This window comes from Bacillus rossius, chromosome 5, assembly GCF_032445375.1.
Source record: "Bacillus rossius redtenbacheri isolate Brsri chromosome 5, Brsri_v3, whole genome shotgun sequence".
Classification (NCBI taxonomy): Eukaryota; Metazoa; Arthropoda; class Insecta; order Phasmatodea; family Bacillidae; genus Bacillus; species Bacillus rossius.
In genome coordinates, this window is record NC_086333.1 from 80,131,816 (window position 1) to 80,153,179 (window position 21,364).

The 21,364-nt window shown below is 37.2% G+C and overlaps 2 protein-coding genes across 22 annotated transcripts in view; one reads left to right on the plus strand and one right to left on the minus strand.

The window, feature by feature from the left end:
- The window catches only part of LOC134532097 (zinc finger protein 143-like), a 33,089-nt gene extending 16,611 nt beyond the window's left edge, over positions 1-16,478 (minus strand). For 3 of the 20 annotated variants that reach the window (XM_063368358.1, XM_063368351.1, XM_063368364.1), the window contains exons 1-5: positions 16,287-16,370; positions 13,530-13,615; positions 9,633-9,827; positions 5,507-5,656; positions 4,373-4,632 (exon numbers count right to left, since the gene is read on the minus strand). In XM_063368358.1, the coding sequence (XP_063224428.1) occupies positions 4,373-4,632; positions 5,507-5,656; positions 9,633-9,827; positions 13,530-13,611 (687 nt within the window). In that variant the 5' untranslated portion in view covers positions 13,612-13,615; positions 16,287-16,370. Of the gene's footprint in view, positions 1-4,372; positions 4,633-5,506; positions 5,657-9,632; positions 9,828-13,529; positions 13,616-15,819 lie in introns of all 20 variants that reach the window. The other 17 variants (XM_063368362.1, XM_063368359.1, XM_063368361.1 and 14 more) reach the window with 14 other exon arrangements.
- A 373-nt stretch (positions 16,479-16,851) lies between these two features.
- The window catches only part of LOC134532099 (tetratricopeptide repeat protein 17), a 37,979-nt gene continuing 33,466 nt past the window's right edge, over positions 16,852-21,364 (plus strand). For both annotated transcript variants that reach the window (XM_063368383.1, XM_063368384.1), the window contains exons 1-3: positions 16,852-17,040; positions 18,247-18,521; positions 19,962-20,070. In XM_063368383.1, coding sequence (XP_063224453.1) covers positions 16,936-17,040; positions 18,247-18,521; positions 19,962-20,070 — 489 coding nt within the window. In that variant the 5' untranslated portion in view covers positions 16,852-16,935. The remainder of the gene's footprint in view (positions 17,041-18,246; positions 18,522-19,961; positions 20,071-21,364) is intronic.

Consider the following 21,364-nt stretch of genomic DNA (forward strand, 5'->3'; position numbering starts at 1 on the left):
AAAATTTACACATCATTATCCTCTTTCCTTTATTAAAAACAATGAATCCTTCATGCTCGTATTATTTAGCTCCTTCAAACACTGATACGACCTTAGGCATTGTGAAGTATCAAGTAAACAGAGTAAACTTCAAACAAAACAAACCGCAACTACCTATTTTCGTTCACATTTAACTATTTACATGGAACGTAGGATCTTTCCAAACCTCATTTGGTCATTTCACATGACCGGCGTATTGCGACGTTAAAATCCCATAACCTCTCTGTTATTACAGTGAAACCTCTATTTAACAAATCTCAAGGGACCAAAATTTGTAGTGTTTGTTGTAAAGGGGTTTGTTAAATGGAGGTTTCGCACGATATATTTCTAGTCACCATAAAGCTTCACATAAATGGCTAGAACTGTCTTTCTGACTGTTTAATACGATATGAGGAATTAAACATGAAAAAGTACATAGAATACACTTGTTTAATGGCCAACCATTGCTTAGAAATTATCAATTCCCATCCCCAGTGCTTCCTGGCATGCCTTTGTTGATGTTTGATGCCCTAGCCTCCATTAACAAGTCAAAAAGTATCTTGTCCAAATCATCATTTTTACATACTTTCACACGTTTTCGATTTGTCCCTACCAGAGAAGCGTTGTTTTCGATCTGTTCCCGGTTGGATAATATGGTCGAAAGTGTAGACGCCGGGATGTCGAAACGTTTAGCTATATCACTTTTTTTTCCACTTTCATCAACTGCATTTAAAATTTCTAATTTTATTTTAACGTTAATTTGTGAAATTGTACACTCTTTAGCTCCTAAAACTTCTACAGGCTATGATCAAATATCAAGTGTACTACTCAAGAAATGTATCAACAAGATCAGTGCCCCTCTTAGTAACATATTTAATAAATCATTTTCAACAGGTATCTTTCCAGAACGATTAAAATTTACCATTGTTAAACCTCTCCATAAAAAGAATGATGCGAATTTAATGTCAAACTACAGACCCATTTCACTTATATCAACATTTGCTAAGATAATGGAGAAATTAGTACATAAAAGACTGTCTAAATACCTTGAGTCAAATAACCTATTGACTAAAGATCAGTATGGATTTCGCAGTGGTAAATCCATTGATGACGCAGCGTTTAAATTAACATCAATAGTACTAAAATCCCTAGATAAGAGAGAGAAGGCTGTGGGTCTTTTTTGCGACTTAACCAAAGCTTTCGACTGTGTGGACCACAAGATACTTCTAGACAAACTGTATCATTATGGTATTCAAGGCACTGAATTACAATGGTTCACATCCTATCTAACTCAACGATATCAACAAGTAGCCATAACGGATCAAGACAACGGTGAAATATTCTCGGAAGTAGGTGTAAACAAATGTGGTGTCCCACAAGGGTCTATTCTTGGTCCATTGCTTTTTATCTTGTATATAAATGACTTGCCTTGTTATATAGCTGATAAAGCTAATGCAGTTCTCTTTGCTGATGATACCAGCATACTTTTCACTCAAGCTAACCATCAGACTCTAACTAACAATATACATGAAACGCTTCGCAACTTAAAAATATGGTTCGAAGCAAACAAATTAACATTAAATCTAGAAAAAACAGCATTTCTTAAATTTAACACAAGCTACGTGCAGAATAATGACTTGCAAGTTAATTACGGAGCTACAGTCATAAAGGGATGCATGAATACCAAATTCTTAGGTCTTCATTTAGATAGTTGTTTGAATGGGAACACACACATACACAACATTATACCTAAACTAAATGCAGCCTGCTTTTCATTACGTACTTTGGCTCATTATATGAACCTAGAGTCACTTAAGCAAGTATACTATGCATACTTTCATTCAATAATGTCATTTGGTATAATTTTCTGGGCACAATCTTCCCATAGCAAGCACATTTTCATTATACAGAAGAGAGTCATCAGAATTATGACGGGAGCAAAAAAACTGGACTCTTGCAGACCATTATTCAAAAAACTTAACATTCTTACTTTTCCTTCACAATATATATATTCTACAATTAAATTTGTAGTAAAGAATTTTGACTACTTTTTAAAAAGCTCAGATGTGCACACATACAATACCAGAAATAGAAATGACCTCCACTTGCCACTTAACAGACTCAAGCTAAGTCAGAAGGGTGCAATTTTCTCAGGCATAAAACTATTTAATAAGTTACCTGAGGGTCTGAAAGAGCTAAGCAAACAAAATAATAAAAAATTCCAGAAGAACCTTAAAATATTTCTTTTATCTCAGACATTCTATACAGTGGATGAATTTCTCACATACTAACTGTTTGACATTTTATTCTACTTCTTGTAATACAATAATTTTTATCTCACATTTGATATTTAGTATTGTATAATATAATAAGAAGATCCACTATTAAAACATTAATAAATCTGTCAAATATAATAAAGTCTCAAGCTAAATGTATATGTGAAATGGTGTCTAAATATGTAATCAAATACTATACATACTTTTGTTATTCTTTTGTACATAGATTACTGTATTTATGTATTGCTGTGGGTTTATGTGTAAGCGCTGATCTTAGATATGTTATTTTTTAATGTATATAAAACTGACATGTTCCATATCCCAGAACTCCAGCAGTTTGTAAGGGGTCTACGGAATGAAATGAATAAATAAATAAATAAATAAAATAAAAAAATCTGTCGCCGCTTTTTAGGATTAGAATTCATTTTACAGTAGTAACGTGTTGTTTTCCGTAACTACGTGTGGAAATAAATAAACAACAGTGTAAACTGAAAAAACGGAAATTGTACTACATCATAGTTAAAAATATTTGCGTGTGTGCATCTTTAACCATAGAAACGCAAAATACACTAGTTGTTCGTTTTGCCAGAGCGATGGTACGAGAGGTTTCCGCCACTAGCGCTAAATGTACCCGCCATTTTGAACAAAGTGTGGCATGTATACACGACGTGTGTTATCCATGATGCTTTGTTTATTTATTGCCTTCCGCGATGTTGCTTATTATTTTAAGGTTATACGCACGTATTTTTAAGCAGTGAATGCAAAAAAATTAGTGGATGTCTTGTAGGAGATGTTTATTTTTGCGTGTTTTTTCAATAGCGGCAGTTCGTTGTAAAGGGAATTTCACTATTTCGGAACAAATAAAATTCGGTATTTAGAGGTTAAAACAGCATTGATCTTATGGCGGTTCGGCGGGACCAAAATTTTATTTCGTTGTATGGGGTTTTTCGTTAAATAGAATATTCGTTAATGGAGGTTTTACTGTATTTACAAACAATACAACAACCGAACAGAGATAAGTATCTCTGCAAAGGAAACAAATATGGTCAAACGGTTAACTTCATCCACATCCCGCTAGGAACGCTGATAAATGGTTGCCGCTTTCAGGTCGAGTGTTTGGTATTTATTTTGCTTCAACTTATCTATGGCGCGTCTCATAATAAAGATGGTTTACTATGTTTTTGTTTACTAAACAAATACGTTTTGCGGCAAAAGTATTATTGTGAAACTTAATATTTATATTGCGTTAAAATTGTGACATTTCGCGGATATTTTGTGAAACAACAAGAATATCGCGAATAGTAATGAATTTCGCGGCATTGCCAGTTATTTCGTGAAAACGAAATGCTGTAAAATCAAAATAGGCGTTTGGAAACACATTTGTAAGTGCTTAAAATGAAGTTCCAAAATTGTTTGTAAAATTTCGCAATTTTGTCATTAACGAAATTCGAGTACCTCTATCTATACTAGTTTTATGATCCAAGTTTTACAGTTCAGTTCATGATTTGTACTGTAAATTTTATTTACATAGTTACATATTAAAAGTCTTAATATCTTGGGGAACGGTAATAGAATAAGTACAAAGACAAACAAACACACAGTAAACTTATGTGTTGCCAATTTTGAAGTTTCAATTTACTAAACATACTCCAAAATTTCTATCTAAATATTTTATTTGAAACGTGAATCTTTAGAATACTAGAAATTCGGTGGGATTTGAGGATTCAATCTGCCCGTCACTAGTTTAAACTAGCTTGCAATTAATTTTGACACATTGAAAAAGCGACCTCGTTATAAAATAGAAAGCACGACAGATTGAAGTTTGTAAATGTAAATACAAGGATTAAAAAATAATGGAATAATCTTATCAAATTAGTGAATTGTCTTCGGTCCTCGATAAATCTACAAAGTTTGAATGAAATCCCACCCAAAGGAGTTGGTTACAAACATACAGGTAGAGCTAATATAAAGCATGTAAAAATGCTTAAAGAGACCATCAAGTGCACGGAACAGCAACGTAAGCACTGTCACGCAAGACGAGCGGTAGATTACAGACGCCGGATGGGCTCACGGCCGACCTTGAGGTGGTGCAGCGTGTAGTAGCTCTTGCGGCAGCCGCGGTACGGGCACACGTAGTTCTTGTTGCGGTCCCTCACGCACAGCTCGTCGTCATCCTCGTCGCGGTCGTCTTCGTCCTCGTCGGCGGGGTCCGAGGCCGGGGCCTGCTCCCCCTCCCCCAGCAGCGAGGCCACCTCGCCCGGGTCCACGACGGAGCCCGCCGTCAGCGTGATGTAGGCCACCGTGCCGTCCTCCAGCTCCACCGGCTGGAACGTCTCCACTGCAACACGCACGCACGACTATCTGCACTGCACTGCAACACACATCAACCGCAATAACATTTCAACAAACCTCTCAAATTTACTTTCATACTTCACACCTGGCCAACTATGTATTAATTTGGACTTCTTCCCAACAGACATTTTCAAACCACAAGATCCTAATAGTCTGCCTATTATTTACCAGTTCAAGATAGCAGAGTTAACTCAAATGACTGCCCATCTAAAGTTTACTGTATTGCAGGTGCAACAGCTACTTGCAAGGAAACAAGCAGACAGAACCACCAGGCTTCAACGTCAGTTGAATTCCTCTTGCACAAGACACGTTTCCTGCCCTTAACGCAAAGATTTCAGTTTAACTGTTTCCCCTAGTTCATCCTGCTGCAAGATTTTATGAATTTTATTTTTAGTCCAATTTCATTTTTAAAACGGAACATTCCTGTGTTATTGTTTTTATTTTTAAATAAATTCTGTTTTATCATCTTATTCAACCAAAACAGTGACACATTCATTTTTCAGATAAAATAATTTGTAATAAGTTCGTTCAAAACAGACACATTCAGATAAATAAAAAACAAATTGGCAATAATTTGTAGTTTAAAAGTGATTCTTAATAGTCGCACAATCAAAAATTAAATCAATTATCTGACCAACGTATGCACTTTGGCACAATCTCCATATTGAAATAATGATAATCCTAGAGTACCAAACATCAAAAGTAAACTTTCTTCGTGATTCTGCACTGCGTTTTGGTTTAAACGCTTGCTTTGTTTCACGACTTGATTGGCTTTTTGGTGCCACATGGTGTACCGGTCACAACGTTCGTAAGAGACGGCCCGATAGGTCGGCCGGCGGTGTGACCGCGTGGGAGCGCACCTTGCTCGCCGGACTCGGAGGGCACGAACGCGCAGGAACCGTCCTCCAGCTTGATCTCGTGTCCCTGGAGGATCTTGGGCAGGTGCTGCACCAGCACGGCACTGCCGTGCTCCAGCTGCAAGGTCTGTGCCACCATCTCCTCCTCCGCACCTGCGGGCCCACACACGGCGTAAAGTGTCTGCACTCCCGGGCCAAGGGTTTTCTTTGTACCTGGAAGGTGTTTTTATTTGTGTTGGGGAAATTTGGCGGAATAAGATGTGGTGCAAGAGAATATAGATTTGAGAAGGTTGGTGTGGCCAGATGTTTTTTTTTTTTTTTTTTTTTTGGGTCGGTTGAAAAACTATATAACAATGGTGGTGCAGAGTGATGAAGAAGCTTGGGTTTGTGTTCCGTTGCGAACGAAAATAAAAAAAAAGGTCTGTGGAATTTAAAACCTGAGCATTTTTTTTATTTGTGAGTGGTATCGTTAAGGTGTTACCGAGAGCAACGAAATGACAAAAAGGAAGTAAAAGGAAAACGGCGTCAAGGAGCTGGTACTATGGCGATGCTAGGACTCGCAACCGTTTCTTTGTTTGCGTTTGCGGTTGGGCTGAAACAAAGAACACCACCGACCCGAGGCTCGACTTGGAACGATCCCGAAGCATTACAACGGCATGTAACATTGGCTTGCTGTGTGAACCCACACGCCTCAGGTAACTGCACCGCGGAGACAGGCATCCATACATTCCAACAGAAATAACTAGTGATGGACCAATCAAATCCTCAAATACCATCAAATCTTTAGTAGCCAATTGATTATATATACATACACCAGAAAAAATAAATTTCAATCTAATATTGGGGGAAATGCATAAATCTATATATTCGACACTAATAACTACTCAAGATTTAATGGTTATATTTTTTGTTTAATTTCCTTTTTAAAACAGAATTTTGGTGTTATTGTTTTAATTTTTATAAAAGTTGTTTTTAATACTTACTCCACCAAAATAGGGGTAAAATTTATATGCTGCATTTTTACAGTAAAACAATTCAGAATAAAAAAAAAAATTAGTTTTTTTCTGATACATGCACTTCAGTACATTTATTTTGTCCAGAAATAACTACATTCCTTGAATTTCCAACATTAATTTTTTGATTTAATGATATGAATTAGGTTTGGGTTAAATGCTACTTAATTCCATGATATAACTTATATTTCGATGTTATATGGTGAATTAACTTGCATTTCGGTGTTATGCAGTATTTGACATGCTTTTCGATGATATTTCAGCTTTATCATAATTCACCATATAATCTTGTCCTAATATTTATATAATTACTCTTTCAAGTCCTATTACTATTCCCCAAATTTTTTTTTGTATTTTATTTGTACATAAAATTATTATATTTATTGATTCGGGAAACATGTTTCAAGAAATGAACATTTAAATGGTTGTATGTTTTGTGATCGCCTATTTCAATCTGACTAGCCCGGTTATTGGCTGACCAACAAAGAAAGTAATTTGGTTAATACCAAATTTGGGAAACTCTGAAGAACATATATGATTTCTGAGTATATGTTATTGTATATGTGATCCACTGTGTTATTTATAAACACAAAATTATACTTATCATTAATCTTAAGTTTTAATCCAATTTCAATGATAACGCAAACGATTCACTGTTGTGATATTCATAGTTATATTACTGGAAATGATATATTGTTTTCACATTACAACATGCTAATTGGAATTTTTACAAGAATAACTATATTCAGTAGAATGGTTTAAAAGATTAATATTGCACAACCTGTGTAATAGGACACCTCTTCAAATAAAAATTTAATATTTATATTGCAATATCATCTGAAACTTGATATTACAAATATTGCTATATTCAAATGTAGTAATATTTTAATTTATTTTAGCTCAATCGGGACTCTTCGATTAGTATCTCAGGGTATATATGTGTAAGTAGGTGAATCAGACATAAGATTGATACACTGCTGTCGGGTTATGTACTGCTATTAATTATAAGCTTGTGGAGTTGGAAAGATGTAAAATTTTCTTATAGTTCATAGTTACCTCAGAATATGCCGCAAGTTAAGGACAATACCACCTTAAGATATGGTATTTCAACTATACCGTGAACTGCGGATCTCAGTAACTACATTCGTACTGACGTAGTGATGTCCTAGTTCTCGATCTTCCTGATGATGACTCCACAGGAACAGCAACTTCTCGATCTTCCTGATGATGACTCCACAGGAACAGCGACTTCTCGATCTTCCTGATGATAACTCCACAGGAACAGCGGCTTCTCGATCTTCCTGATGATAACTCCACAGGAACAGCAACTTCTCGATCTTCCTGATGATGACTCCACAGGAACAGCGACTTCTCGATCTTCCTGATGATAACTCCACAGGAACAGCGGCTTCTCGATCTTCCTGATGATGACTCCACAGGAACAGCGACTTCTCGATCTTCCTGATGATAACTCCACAGGAACAGCGGCTTCTCGATCTTCCTGATGATGACTCCACAGGAACAGCGGCTTCTCGGTGTGTACAGCTGGATGTGGTACAGGTACCGATGTGGACAGCGACTGTTAGTTGATGGGTCTCCAAACCGGCGATTCTTGATGACTACGAAGGGCAGTTGTTCATATTCTTGACAAAGATGCAGCGATTTACTATCCTCGATGACGCATATGTAGTTCTTGACTATCTTTGACGACGACTATGTAGTTCTGGTCTATCTTCGATGACGACTATGTAGTTCTTGAATACCTTCGATGATGATTATGTAGTTCTGGTCGAATATTGGCAGCGATGAACTTTAAGTTTTATATAAATTTTAGATTCGTACATTTCTCAAAGTCTCAGTCAAGTTTGCTGCTTATCATTTTCTTCTTTCATGCTCGCCGTTCGAATTCACCATTCCTAATAAAAATTCTACATCGAACTTGTAGTTCAAAAGCAAGAATAGAGGAAGTAGGCAAATAAATATTTTTAAATCCAAAGATATTGTTGTTAAAAGTTACTATGAAGTATAATGCAAAGAAAAAGAAGAAAGTTCCCCAAAACACAAGTTGTGGCAATACTTCACAAATAAATATATACAAATTTTGAAATTAAATAACATTATTAATTACTATAAACTACTGGTTGGTTTATAGTTTAAATGGGCATTATAAAATATTTTATTTTTTTTGTACAAAATTTTATATTTAACCGTTAATCCTAGATTCGGATTCAAATGGGTAGATTACAGGTACTCTTTGCGATTGAAATTCGAGAAATTTTGGATCTGACCCATCACTAGATCTAACAAGACGTGGGGTGGTCGAGTGGCTGGAACACTCGACTCACCAAGCCCACGCGGGTTCGACTCCCAGCGAGGCCAAACCCGGATTCTTCGGCGTGCGGGAAGCGTGGTGGACATCGCTGTTACTTGTGGGTTTCCTCGGGGTGCTCCCGTACCTCACGCAGATCCACACCCATCTCACGTGCTCCTCACGCTGCCTGGAACGATGGGTCTGTCCCCTCGGATAAGGCAGCCATTTCGTGAGCCCCACCTCGTGTGAGGTGAACCTTGTTTTTCTATAATTCTGTTACTGTCATTTAGGACGTATTTCTTTCTTTAGCTCTAGTTGCCCTTTAGTTGCACTGCCTACTGAGCAGTCGTTTGTGTTTGGACTGTTTTTTTTATTATACTGTGTTCATATTCATTTGGGTTATCTAATTTGCACAGAGACGTGGGCAAATATTTATTACACTCGTACCACTCTAATGCGTGTAACGTACTGTAATATCTTTGTTTGTTTTTTTTTGTGTTACTGTTGTAAATATTTTTGTTTTCAGACGTGTAAAACCACTGCTTTTTATGAAGTCAAGCTTTTTGTTTGAAAATAAATGTATTGCAGTCGGAATCCAAGAACAAGTCATTGTAAGTTGTTTGTACACCCTGTAGGGCCTAACGTTGCGCGAATTATTTTCATAATATTCTCCGCTAATGTTTGTTTTACTCAGCTTGTTTGCGTGGGTGTTGTGAGATTACAGCTGGTCTACACCCGATGAAGTTGAGGCCCACCCTGCGGGGTGGTTTAAAGCCTGAAAAAGCAAGGGGGTGCTGACAGTCACCTGGCTTGGGGGCGGGGCCCTCGGACAGGAAGGCCTGGGAGCCGTCGGGCAGGGTGACGGAGCGCAGGGTGGTCCCGGCAGCGGTCTCCACGCTCAGGACGGCGGGGTGCTGCTCCGGAGAGTCCCCGGCGTCGCCCAGCTGCAGGTCGCTCGTCAGCACCGCGAAGCAGTCCCCCACCAGCCCGTCGCCCGTCTCTGCGCGGACAAGCCGGTTCCGTCAGTCCACCTGGGCCCGCTCCCTTTCAATGTCTTAACATCCTTACGAAAACCCATGTTCAGTACGAGGAAAAATAATATTGATACACATATAAGGGCAATTTATTTAATACTCGGGGATAAAATTATATTGTGAACTACGATAAAACCGAAATAACACAGCAAAACATACCAATACAACATTTAACATCGAAATGCAAGTTAATACACCATTTAGCACCAAAATGTAACTAAAAACACAAAATCAATTAGCAATTTAAAAACCATTACAAAAAAAAATACAATGATGTTTAATTCATTGAATATAATTTATGTAACATGAATTTTGTACCAGAATGTATGACCTAAGTTGATTGGAATTTAAATTATTATACGGTTTGATCTTGCATCCCTTTACATTAATAACACGGTTTTACATTAATAACGGCACATGTTTCAAATGCACAAGATTTATATAATTATCTGAGTTGTTCTGTTCTAGACATGCTTATTATTATTATTACAAATGATTTTACTGTATATGTGCATCAGGTGTCAATCAAAATAGGACTATTTTGGTGAAATAAGTACTAAGAAATATTTTAGTTTCATATTTGTTGAATAAAGACAATATGTCAAAATAAAACAATAACATTGAAATCTTTTTTTTTTAATGGAACTGTCTTAAAAATAAAACCTTGCTTTTTGTCCCTATTAATACTATACTCAAGACTACAGCTAGAGCAGCATAAATAACTGAAGACTTCTTTGAATTGCATAAAAGAAAAAATATTTTGTGGAAATCATTACACTAATATTTGGAAATAACTTTAATAGCAGGGACTGTATAAGCAGGGGCGTAACAACTAAATTTCCAAAGGGGCGGGCAATATACCTTTTTATAAAGAATCATCGATCCCCCCCCCCTATTGAAGCGGGGGTTCCGGGAATCCTCCCCGGGAAAATTTGTATTTCAAGGTGGAAAATGGTGCTATTTAAGAAGTTTTATTATCTAAAAATTGATTACACAGCACTTTATTTGCCCCCGTTTGCCCCCACTTCAAGGTTTCAGTGGGGGAGGGGGGAGGGGCAAAATAACCTTCCCCCCCCCTGTTGTTGTACCCCTGTGTGTAAGTGTAAACAACTTGAAATGTAAAAAAAAAGTTTACTACCTCAATAAATTCAATAAATATTAATATAAATGCAAAATATACTAAAGAAACATGATAAATCATAAATGAAATTATTTATAGTAAACTATATATAACATTATTAAACAAGGTATGTATATGAGAACCACAAATATTTATTTCTTTATTGATAACAACAGTATTCCAGTAAGTGAAGTGGCAAATGTTTTTTATCTGTTCTATGTAAATGTAGGTAAAAATATACGTTTACAAAACCGGTTCCCATTACTAATCGTAATCTGAGAGCTCAATATTCTTCAATTCAAACAAGCTACTGTCCCCTTAATCAATACTTCACTTGGTGAAAACTCCCTGCTTTTGTGAATCAACAAATAAATTTCAGACATTAAATAAAAAATGTTCCATCATTCCTCATACGGATTCATAGATAAATCCTATCCACCTAATGCAATAGCAAACATAATATTAAAAGTTGGAAAGAGCCTTGAATGATGGTTAGGTTGTGGATCCAATATTTATATCTCAAAAAAGAATTTGATACCGTACGTCAAAACTTGTTACAAAAACCGGAGGAGTGTGGAATAAACAGAACTGCCATGAAATGATTTGCTAGTTACCTTAACAAAAGGAAGCAATGTGCAAGCTGCCCAGTAATACTTCTAATAAATATTACTGTTTTGTACATGCAGCTATGGAACTAAGGAGTGTTATTTATTAACTATACAAACAAGAAACTCATTCGTGTGTCTTTAATATTGTGTGCATCAGCTTTTTGTAGGATAAAATAACTCACGTAGCCCATGCAATAAGACTGTAAACATTAAGTCGTTAACATAAAAATTTATTTTGAAATTTATTTTATCTTTTTAAATGTTACATAATTCGGTAAATATTTACTTGGGCGGTATTTCCGAAAAAAAATGTTAAAAATCCGAAAATACCTTTATTTAATGCTCTTCAACTTCCTCTTTTCATTAAAAGCGGCGGAGATTAGAAATTCCAAATACTTTAGGAGATATCGAATTTTTTAATTTCTTCATATGTAGTTGAGCGGTATTTGCGAAAAAAAAATGTTAAAAATCCGAAAATACCTTTATTATATGCTCTTCAACTTCCTCTTTTCATTAAAAGCGGCGGAGATTAGAAATTCCAAATACTTTAGGAGATATAGAATTTTTAAATTTCAGCAGAAAACCAGCGCATTCCTGTGGCGTGCGTGCACCATTGTTTCTTGTTTACGTACGAGTATCTATTTTTTTATTGGATAATGATGTCACGTGATTGTTCGTGATAGGCCAGAATTCAAATGAACTAATACGTGATTATTTAGTTCAATTATTGTTTAAAAGGTGTTTAATTACCGCCTCCAACTTAGGTGAGTTTTTAACGTTTCTAATTTTAAAGTCTTATTTGTTATTTTGATATTGTTGCGCAAGTAATAAGTAACAAAAAAATTTACGTGAGTTGTTACTGTACATCCTTTGTTACGGGTTTGTTAGGTAAGGTCAGTTACATTATAAATAATTTAAAACTAAAGAATAATTAAAATTAATTCACATTATTTTTAATATCACCTTAGTTTGAAAGTATTTATAATGTAACTGACCTGACCTAATCGAACATTTTAGTTTACTGTTCACCCTCTGTCCGGGTTTGTTTGGTCAGGTCAGTTACATTATAAATATTTTAAAACTAAACAGCCATTAAAATTAATTCACAAAATAATTTTTAATGTCGGCTTAGTTTGAAAGTATTAATAATGTAACTGACCTGACCTAATCAACCATTATATTAATTACGCATTCACGATTCACATATTCACGAACACACGGCAAAATAACAAAAATGGCGCCGCTCGAATGGTTCCACAGGTCTTGTATTGCAAAATTAAAAAATTCGATATCTCCTAAAGTATTTGGAATTTCTTATCTCCGCCGCTTTTAATGAAAAGAGGAAGTAGAAGAGCATATGATAAAGGTATTTTCGGATTTTTAACATTTTTTTTTGCAAATACCGCTCAACTACATAATGATGAAATTTAAAAATTTGATATCTCCTAAAGTATTTGGAATTTCTTACCTCCGCCACTTTTAATGAAAAGAGGAAGTTGAAGAGCATTAAATAAAGGTATTTTCGGATTTTTTACATTTTTTTCCGGAAATACCGCCCAAGTAAATATTTACCCATAATTCTTTACCTCTGTAACTTTTGAAATGAATTAGCTCATTGCTGGATAGAAGAAGCATTAATTATTATGTAGTCTAGTATTAGGTGTAAAGTTTATCGTGTTTGTTTTACACGTGTTTGATTGTATGCATGAAAATGAGAATACTGATGGTTATGCCTGTAAGTTGGCAACACAACAATGGTTCATCTCTGTTGACGGAACAGCAGGGACAGCAAAGAGCAAATTATTTAAATTATGTGCTGAAGGAAAAAAAAAAAATATGATACCTCAAAACGTCCTTGCAGGATGCTGAAATCGCTCAATGTAATGTATTGTGAATGATTTAGAAATACTCCAAATTAAATGCTACAGATGATTACTCGCCTGTTTGCAGAGCCCCATAGGAATTGAGGAAGAAAATCTGCTCTTTCCTATCGGCTCCATCCGCCTCGCTCTCATCCGCCATCACTCTAGCAACACACAACGGTAGTACACACATTTAATTATTCAAAGCTGAAGAGTCATCATACTCGGTAGTGTTACAGAGGAAGAGACAGCAGTGCAGATGTGAGCTAGCTGTGCAATCACACCTAAGTCCACTTCCCTTCTGTTGCCATTTATCAGCCCTTCAAGGTCTCTCTCCCTCCCAGGTTACTACATATTTTCTCCAATTATAATATCTCTTAGCCAGTCAAACTCCCTCCAGCTGGTTTTCACTACTTCCCGTAACCTCACTATCTCCTGCCCTTGCATAGCACCCTCTTCCCTGACAAGCCTATTTATTTGTGTGTTCCTTTCGTCCTCCTCCTTCTCTATCTCACCATAACATTTCCTACATTTACACTCGCCCGTATCCTTTCCTAACTGCTTGTACTCAGCTCTACTGATTCCTCTACATTTTGTGTGAAACCAAACTCCACACCCAGGTAAATATTTACAATCGCGGTAGATGCCAAAAATAATGCTAAAAATCCGAAAATACTTTTATTCTATGCACTTTCACTTCCTCTTTTCAAATCAACCGGCGGAGATAAGAAATTCCAAATACTTTAGGAGATATCGAATTTTTTAATTTCATGATATGTAGAGTCGCGGTAGATGCCAAAAAAAATGTAAAAAATCCTAAAATACCTTTATCATATGCTCTTCAACTTCCTCTTTTCATTAAAAGCGGCGGAGATAAGAAATTCCAAATACTTTAGGAGATATCGAATTTTTTAATTTTGCAATACAAGACCTGTGGAACCATTCGAGCGGCGCCATTTTTGTTATTTTGCCGTGTTCGTGAATACGTGAATCGTGAATGCGTAATTAATAAAATGGTTGATTAGGTCAGGTCAGTTACATTATTAATACTTTCAAACTAAGCCGATATTAAAAATTATTTTGTGAATTAATTTTAATGGCTGTTTAGTTTTAAAATATTTATAATGTAACTGACCTGACCAAACAAACCCGGACAGAGGGTGAACAGTAAACTAAAATGGTCGATTAGGTCAGGTCAGTTACATTATAAATACTTTCAAACTAAGGTGATATTAAAAATAATGTGAATTAATTTTAATTATTCTTTAGTTTTAAATTATTTATAATGTAACTGACCTTACCTAACAAACCCGTAACAAAGGATGTACAGTAACAACTCACGTAATTTTTTTTGTTACTTATTACTTGCGCAACAATATCAAAATAACAAATAAGACTTTAAAATTAGAAACGTTAAAAACTCACGTAAGTTGGAGGCGGTAATTAAACACCGTTTTAAACAATAATTGAACTAAATAATCACGTATTAGTTCATTTGAATTCTGGCCTATCACGAACAATCACGTGACATCATTATCCAATAAAAAAATAGATACTCGTACGTAAACAAGAAACAATGGTGCACGCACGCCACAGGAATGCGCTGGTTTTCTGCTGAAATTTAAAAATTCTATATCTCCTAAAGTATTTGGAATTTCTAATCTCCGCCGCTTTTAATGAAAAGAGGAAGTTGAAGAGCATATAATAAAGGTATTTTCAGATGTTTAGCATTTTTTTTTTGGCATATACCGCGACTCTACATATGATGAAATTAAAAAATTTGATATCTCCTAAAGTATTTGGAATTTATTACCTCCGCCGGTTGTTTTGAAAAGAGGAAGTGAAAGGGCACAGAATAAAAGTATTTTCAGATTTTTAGCATTATTTTTGGCATCTACCGCGATTGTAAATATTTACCCACACCCATTCAGGGGCGTAGCCAGGGGGGAAGGGGGGTTAGGGGTTCAAACCCTCCCCTTAGCACCAAATCTTTAATTAATTTCTTATTCATCACTCAAACAAATTTCATATCAAAATTAATAAAATTTTTACCATTACAATATTTAAATTTAAGTACTGAAAACTGCTAAAATAGCACTATTTTACACCTTAAAATCCAAATTTTCCCGGGGAAGGACCCCCGGATCCCCCGCTTTAATACGGGGGGCCATGCTTCTTAACACCCCCCATACACAAATCCTGGCTACGCCACTGCACCCATCACATTTCACTCCCTGCTCTTTCCCCGCCCTACTTTCTTACACCCCCCGCAACATAACTTAGAAGTCATATCAACCACGTGTTTTCTGCACACGCCTATCAATCATTCTCAGCCACCAAAAAAATATCTTCCCCCAATTATACTAACCAACGCGCACGTCCCAATGTATACTTCACACATTATCCGTTATTTGCACATTTACATCTCGCACACGAGCTCCCACAACAATCACCGCCACCGCTGTTTCGTAGTTGCAATTACGCATATTAAGAACTAGAAAAGAGGCATCACCCCCCAAAAAGAAAATAACATTCCATGTAACCATACAACCAGGCGTATATTTAAAAATATTAAGTCTGCGCCTTTGTTTTGAAATGTATTCGGATTTGTGTCTGCATTTTTAAAACTTGTGTTTGAAGTCCCTTTAAACATAATATACGTGCGTTTATAAAATAAATTTCATTTACTATTCAAATAAACGCAATTCAAGAAAGCTACCGTGAAAACTTTTCATGCAATTTACGGCAAATTTAAATATCAAACCAGACGACAAAACGCTCATAAATTTATTTCACGAATCCTGGGAAATTACCCATGAACTCACATTCACCCACCATTCACTGCGAAATCTCTTGAATTTCAGGAACAAAATGGCGATTGTTGCCTTCTGTACATAAAAATCAATCTAAACTAATGTTGATAAATACTGAAAACAATCATAAAATCATATAAAGAAATGATTTAAATTTAATTTTCAAAAGTAGTTTTGAAGCCTTTGTCATCCAATTAAAAATATAGGATTTTTACATTTATTTAGTTCTAAGTATCTTACTAAATTCTTTATTTTAAAAACTTATGCAAATGTTCTTTCCAATAGTAAAAACCTCCAAGTATTGCGACTGTAAAATTTGTTTATAAATTAAGATTAGTTTTGGATAATTACATGTACATAATACTTATAATAATGCTAATGCTAGCAATTACATCGTCAGTATCATTTTAATGCAACCCATTTATATTTTCACCCAACGTCTATTAGCTTTATCTTTTTCGTTTAAGTGGCTGGTGTTATGTATAGTCACCTAAAGATTTCTGGCTAATCTTGAATGGTGCCAATGGTTGAGTTAAATTTGCAGTTCTACGAGCGCACGCACTACTTTATTCTATGGATAGCAGCTATTGTTGTTATTGGTTGTTGTGTTTGTGTGCGCGATGGTAATTGTGGAGCAGTTTTGTTGAGTGTAGTCTCACATTGAAATAACGATGTTGAACTTCTGGAAAGCGTTATTTATTTCATGTGAACTACTCTCAAGTACTTTTGCCACATCTCTCTGGTTTGTGACAGAAAATGGGCGTATACATGCACAGGTGTGTGCGCAGGTTCCCAGTATTATTGTATGGATTATGTACAATTGATATCTAACGTGAATTAAAAATGTAAATAAATTTTTTAATAATTTTATTAAAAAAGTATTTGTTTGCAGAACAAGCATTTTGATTTCATTTACACATCTCGAACTCTGTTTTATGTATAGACTAGTTTGACCCATTTCATTGTACCGAGGTTGTGAAATGGTGTATATTAACAGTTACTTATCCATCTTATGATTTTAAATTTTTAATGTCGAACTCGTATATACAGTGTTGCATGTGTTCGTTTACTTCTGGTTTGAACATTTTTTCTTTTAAAATCTTGCTTAGCAAAGAATGAAATATTTAGCCCTTGATTTGTCTTGAGAATTGTCGTCACGCACACAAACTCCAGCTGGGTGGTCCACGTGACAAATTTTGCCCACAGAGAGCACAGCAGGTCGTAGTGGCGTAGCAGGCGGGTGGCAGGGATGGCCCCCGCAAGGTAGCGCCGGAGCAGTGAGGGGGGGGGGGGGGGGCTGCTGCGACGGTTTCGCGATTACTGAACGCTCCCCACCTTCTGTTTTAATCCAAGAGGGGGCGCCATTTTCAAGTCTGGCCAGGGGCGCCAGTCACCTTAAGCCAGCCGCACACGGTACCATATTCCTTACAATATTGTAAGCTAGGAGTCGTACTGGCTCTACTACTAGTTTCTTCACTCGAATTCAAACTGGATACTAGTAGCTGTATGAGCTGGGCTACTGGTTTTGTGAAATAGACAGCGTCCTATTTTCGTTGCAATATTTAAGGAGTGGCCAATCAGAACTCACGAAAACAGCACGAGGGGTTGTTTACACTTTTAAGCGCGCATGTCGTGATAAACATGGACGGAAAGAAGTGGACTAGTGACCAACTCCTCGTTTTAAAAAATGCATACAAGGAAGAGCCTTGTTTGTATGCAGTAAAAAATGTGAATTATCATAATAAAAATTTGTTGTGGAGAATATTCTCTTAACAAAAACTAGTAAGGCAGCTAGAATCGTGTGTAGCAGAAACTTGTAGCGCGCCTAGTGTTTCAGCTTGTAGCCTACACAGTACAGAAACCAGTAAGCATTCTAGTAAGCAAACTAGTAGAAGATATTGTACCGTGTGCGGTGGGCTTTAGCTGCGCCACTGAACAGGTGCTATCGTCGGTCGCGACAATGCGTGTGGCCATGTTCGCAGGAGGACTCGCCCTACAACATGCGCCGGCCCGACGACCTGCTGGCGCTGCTGGAGCAGGAGGACCGCGTGCGCGACGTGGCGCTCATGTACAAGGAGCTGACGCGCCAGAAGGCGGCCATCGACAAGCAGTGGGCGGGGCTGGAGGGGGCGGGCGACCTGGAGGCCCGCCTGCGCGCCCAGGACGAGGACTGCCTGCGGGCCGGCCGGCCGCTTGCCGACCACGACCTGTACGGGGGCGTGCTGCCGGGAGAGGAGGAGCACGGCCTGTGGGACAGGTGCGTGCGCTGTGTTTGTGTAGTGTCCCGTTACACTCATTGTACGCTTCCGTCGCATCTTTCTCTCTTCCACTCGATTGGAACAACCATCGATTTGACTTTTTCGAGGCACATCATCCTTGAAACACTCCCATTCATTTCCTACTTTTCCTATCATCGTCCTATCCTTAACAGAATAACACAGATTGGAAGAAGTTAAATAGCAAACATGTATAAAAGTTATAGTTAAAATAATCTCTTCGTTAAAGTAATAAACATATTTGAATTAATGAGTGCAAATAAAAGTAAATTTATCAATTAAATTGTAGATTTCATTTCACTCCTTTGTATCCATACAAAATAGTGATAATTCAATAAAAATGATTCAATTTTATTCATAAAAGTTTGCAATCATTTCATCAATGTTTTGTTATGACGTCACGTTAAACTATCGTCCATAAACCTGAAAAGAGTTTACTGTTATCTTAACACTGATTATTTCAAGGACCCTGTATTCAAGGTTTAATGTGTATGTGATTCTGCACAAGCTCACTGTGTTACTGCTTGTAACCCACACTTTCAACCCCTTGATATATGATGTCCAGATATTCATTTTAGATCCGCAACTTACAGACTTGGCATAACTGTAACCTACAACGTGTTTTTGAAAGATGTTTACTAACTTGGATCCAGGGATGTTACTAGAAAGGGGCAGACTGGGATTATGCCCTGAGCGCCACATTTTGGGGTGCGCTAAACCGGCAGAGTGATATTTACTATGGATGTTGAAGGGTAGATGAATTGAATTAATTGTATTGATAGATACATACATGTTTATCTTCAAAATATTTAATATTTTGTAATCTATTTATTTACCAAGTAAGTTGGATCAAAAATAAAGGGAAAAGTGGAATTAATATGTGGTGGCAATTAGAGGTGTTGTCAAGAAAGGTTTTGGTTTGGTTGGTTTAAAGAAAAAGTGGGGGGGAGGGAGTGGAAATTAGTCTAGTTATCCTGCACTTGAGTTAGTGATTCATCTAAAGCAGGAAGGGCATATAAGCCCTTGCTTTTTTTTGGGGAGTGGGGGGAGTGAGGCAATATTAGGAACACCCTTTCCACTGTTTGCTTTCTAACTATAGATTTTTATTTAAGTTTTTTGGCGGAGTGGGGGGGGGGGGGGGGTACATCAACTCCATCTCTCCCCCTGCGTACGTATCTGCACAATGATGGGGAAAGTGGATACCAGATATCACTTCCTAAGCGGTTGATTCAATCGTTTGGATGTGTAGGTCGGTCTGGACTTAAGATGTGGCCGACATTTGTCCTATGAATTGAACAGGTGTTCATTCGTTTGTTCTGATGAGGTCCGTTTACCGGTGGGAAATCCTTCTGGTTTGAGGCGGGTGCTGGAAGGTTGAGTGGAGGCAGTTGCGAGAGGCGGGCCGCGCCGACTGCTTGCAGCTTGGAGGAGGTCCTTCGCGAGGACGGCCGGGAGGACGAGCAGGACGCGCCGGACTGCAGCTCGGCCGTGGAGCTCCAGTTCAGCATGCAGGCCTTCGAGCACCTGCCGGTGAGCGCGCCACGCGGTCCCCTGGTCCCCAGCCGGCGAGCTGCCTCCGCGCTCTGCAGGCAGCACCGATGGAGATTTAGGGCAACAGCGGAAACAGATAAAGGCCATAATACACTTAAGATAAACGCATGCAATCTGAAATATATGAGAGCATGAACAATGGCCGACATACGTAGGTACAAGAGAAACAAAATAGTTGAAGCGAGTAAAGCTATTGACAATCATTGATATATCCAAAGAGGTTGTTCCACAGGATGTGCACTCATTAGAGAGAGATGCTTGAACAACGTTTTGTTTGTGTGCACGGCTGTAAGAGCGCTAGTGTGCTCACTGCTCAATGTTTGTTTACGATTCGTTGCCAAGGCTCATTTGTAATGGCGGCAATTTTTCTTTCGTATTTTTGTTTAGGACTTTAGGTTATTTGCGTGCTACTTGCTTATTGCTTCGTAGGTGGAAACTGGAAAATATCTGGCGTTTATTTATTCAATTATTTAGTGGTCATAATTTTCATTGAGGTAAGATTGTTAAATTGATTATAAAATTACGTATTAAGTAAAATACAATGCCGCCACGTGTACGAAAATACTGTGTGCCTGGTTGCGATGATAAATTTGCTGTTAGACACCGCTTCCCAGTTTACGAAGAAACGGTATACATTGAATGGATACAGAGAATAAATGTCGAGAAGCTGAAAACTCTCCACCCTCTTAATGCTGTAGATGTGATTGCAAACTTCAATAGTAATGCTAGCTTGTGACATAGGTGGTTTTAGCATAAATAGCTACTTAGGTCATTCTTTCACCAATGTTTATACGGTTAGTACTGTGCACGGCCACAACAGCGCTGCAAATAGCGTTCTAGCTGTTATTCAGAGAGTGGCCTTTCTATCCCTCCCTCTCTTTTCTATGGGTTGTTCATATAAGTACACTTTCCAACAAACACCAGTAGCTTAAACAAACTTTCTAATTTATGGATGCACACTTATTTTCTATCTAAATTTTGTTGTTATTACTATAACTATTCAGGTATGACTGGCAATACTACCTCTACAATTCATCAGAACATATTGTAACGTAATATACACAATGCATTTACAGATAAAGAAGAAATAATGATGGTTTTTCATTGCTGCATTGCGTACTTGGTTGCAGTTGTATGAAATCTTTTTTTTCTTAAATTTGTACGGATTCGGAACATCTACTCGTGCTGTGAAATAACCTATGCATTTAGTGTTAGTATACTTTGGTGAGTTTTTTTAAAATTCTAACAGATGCTAAGCTATGCTTAAAATGTC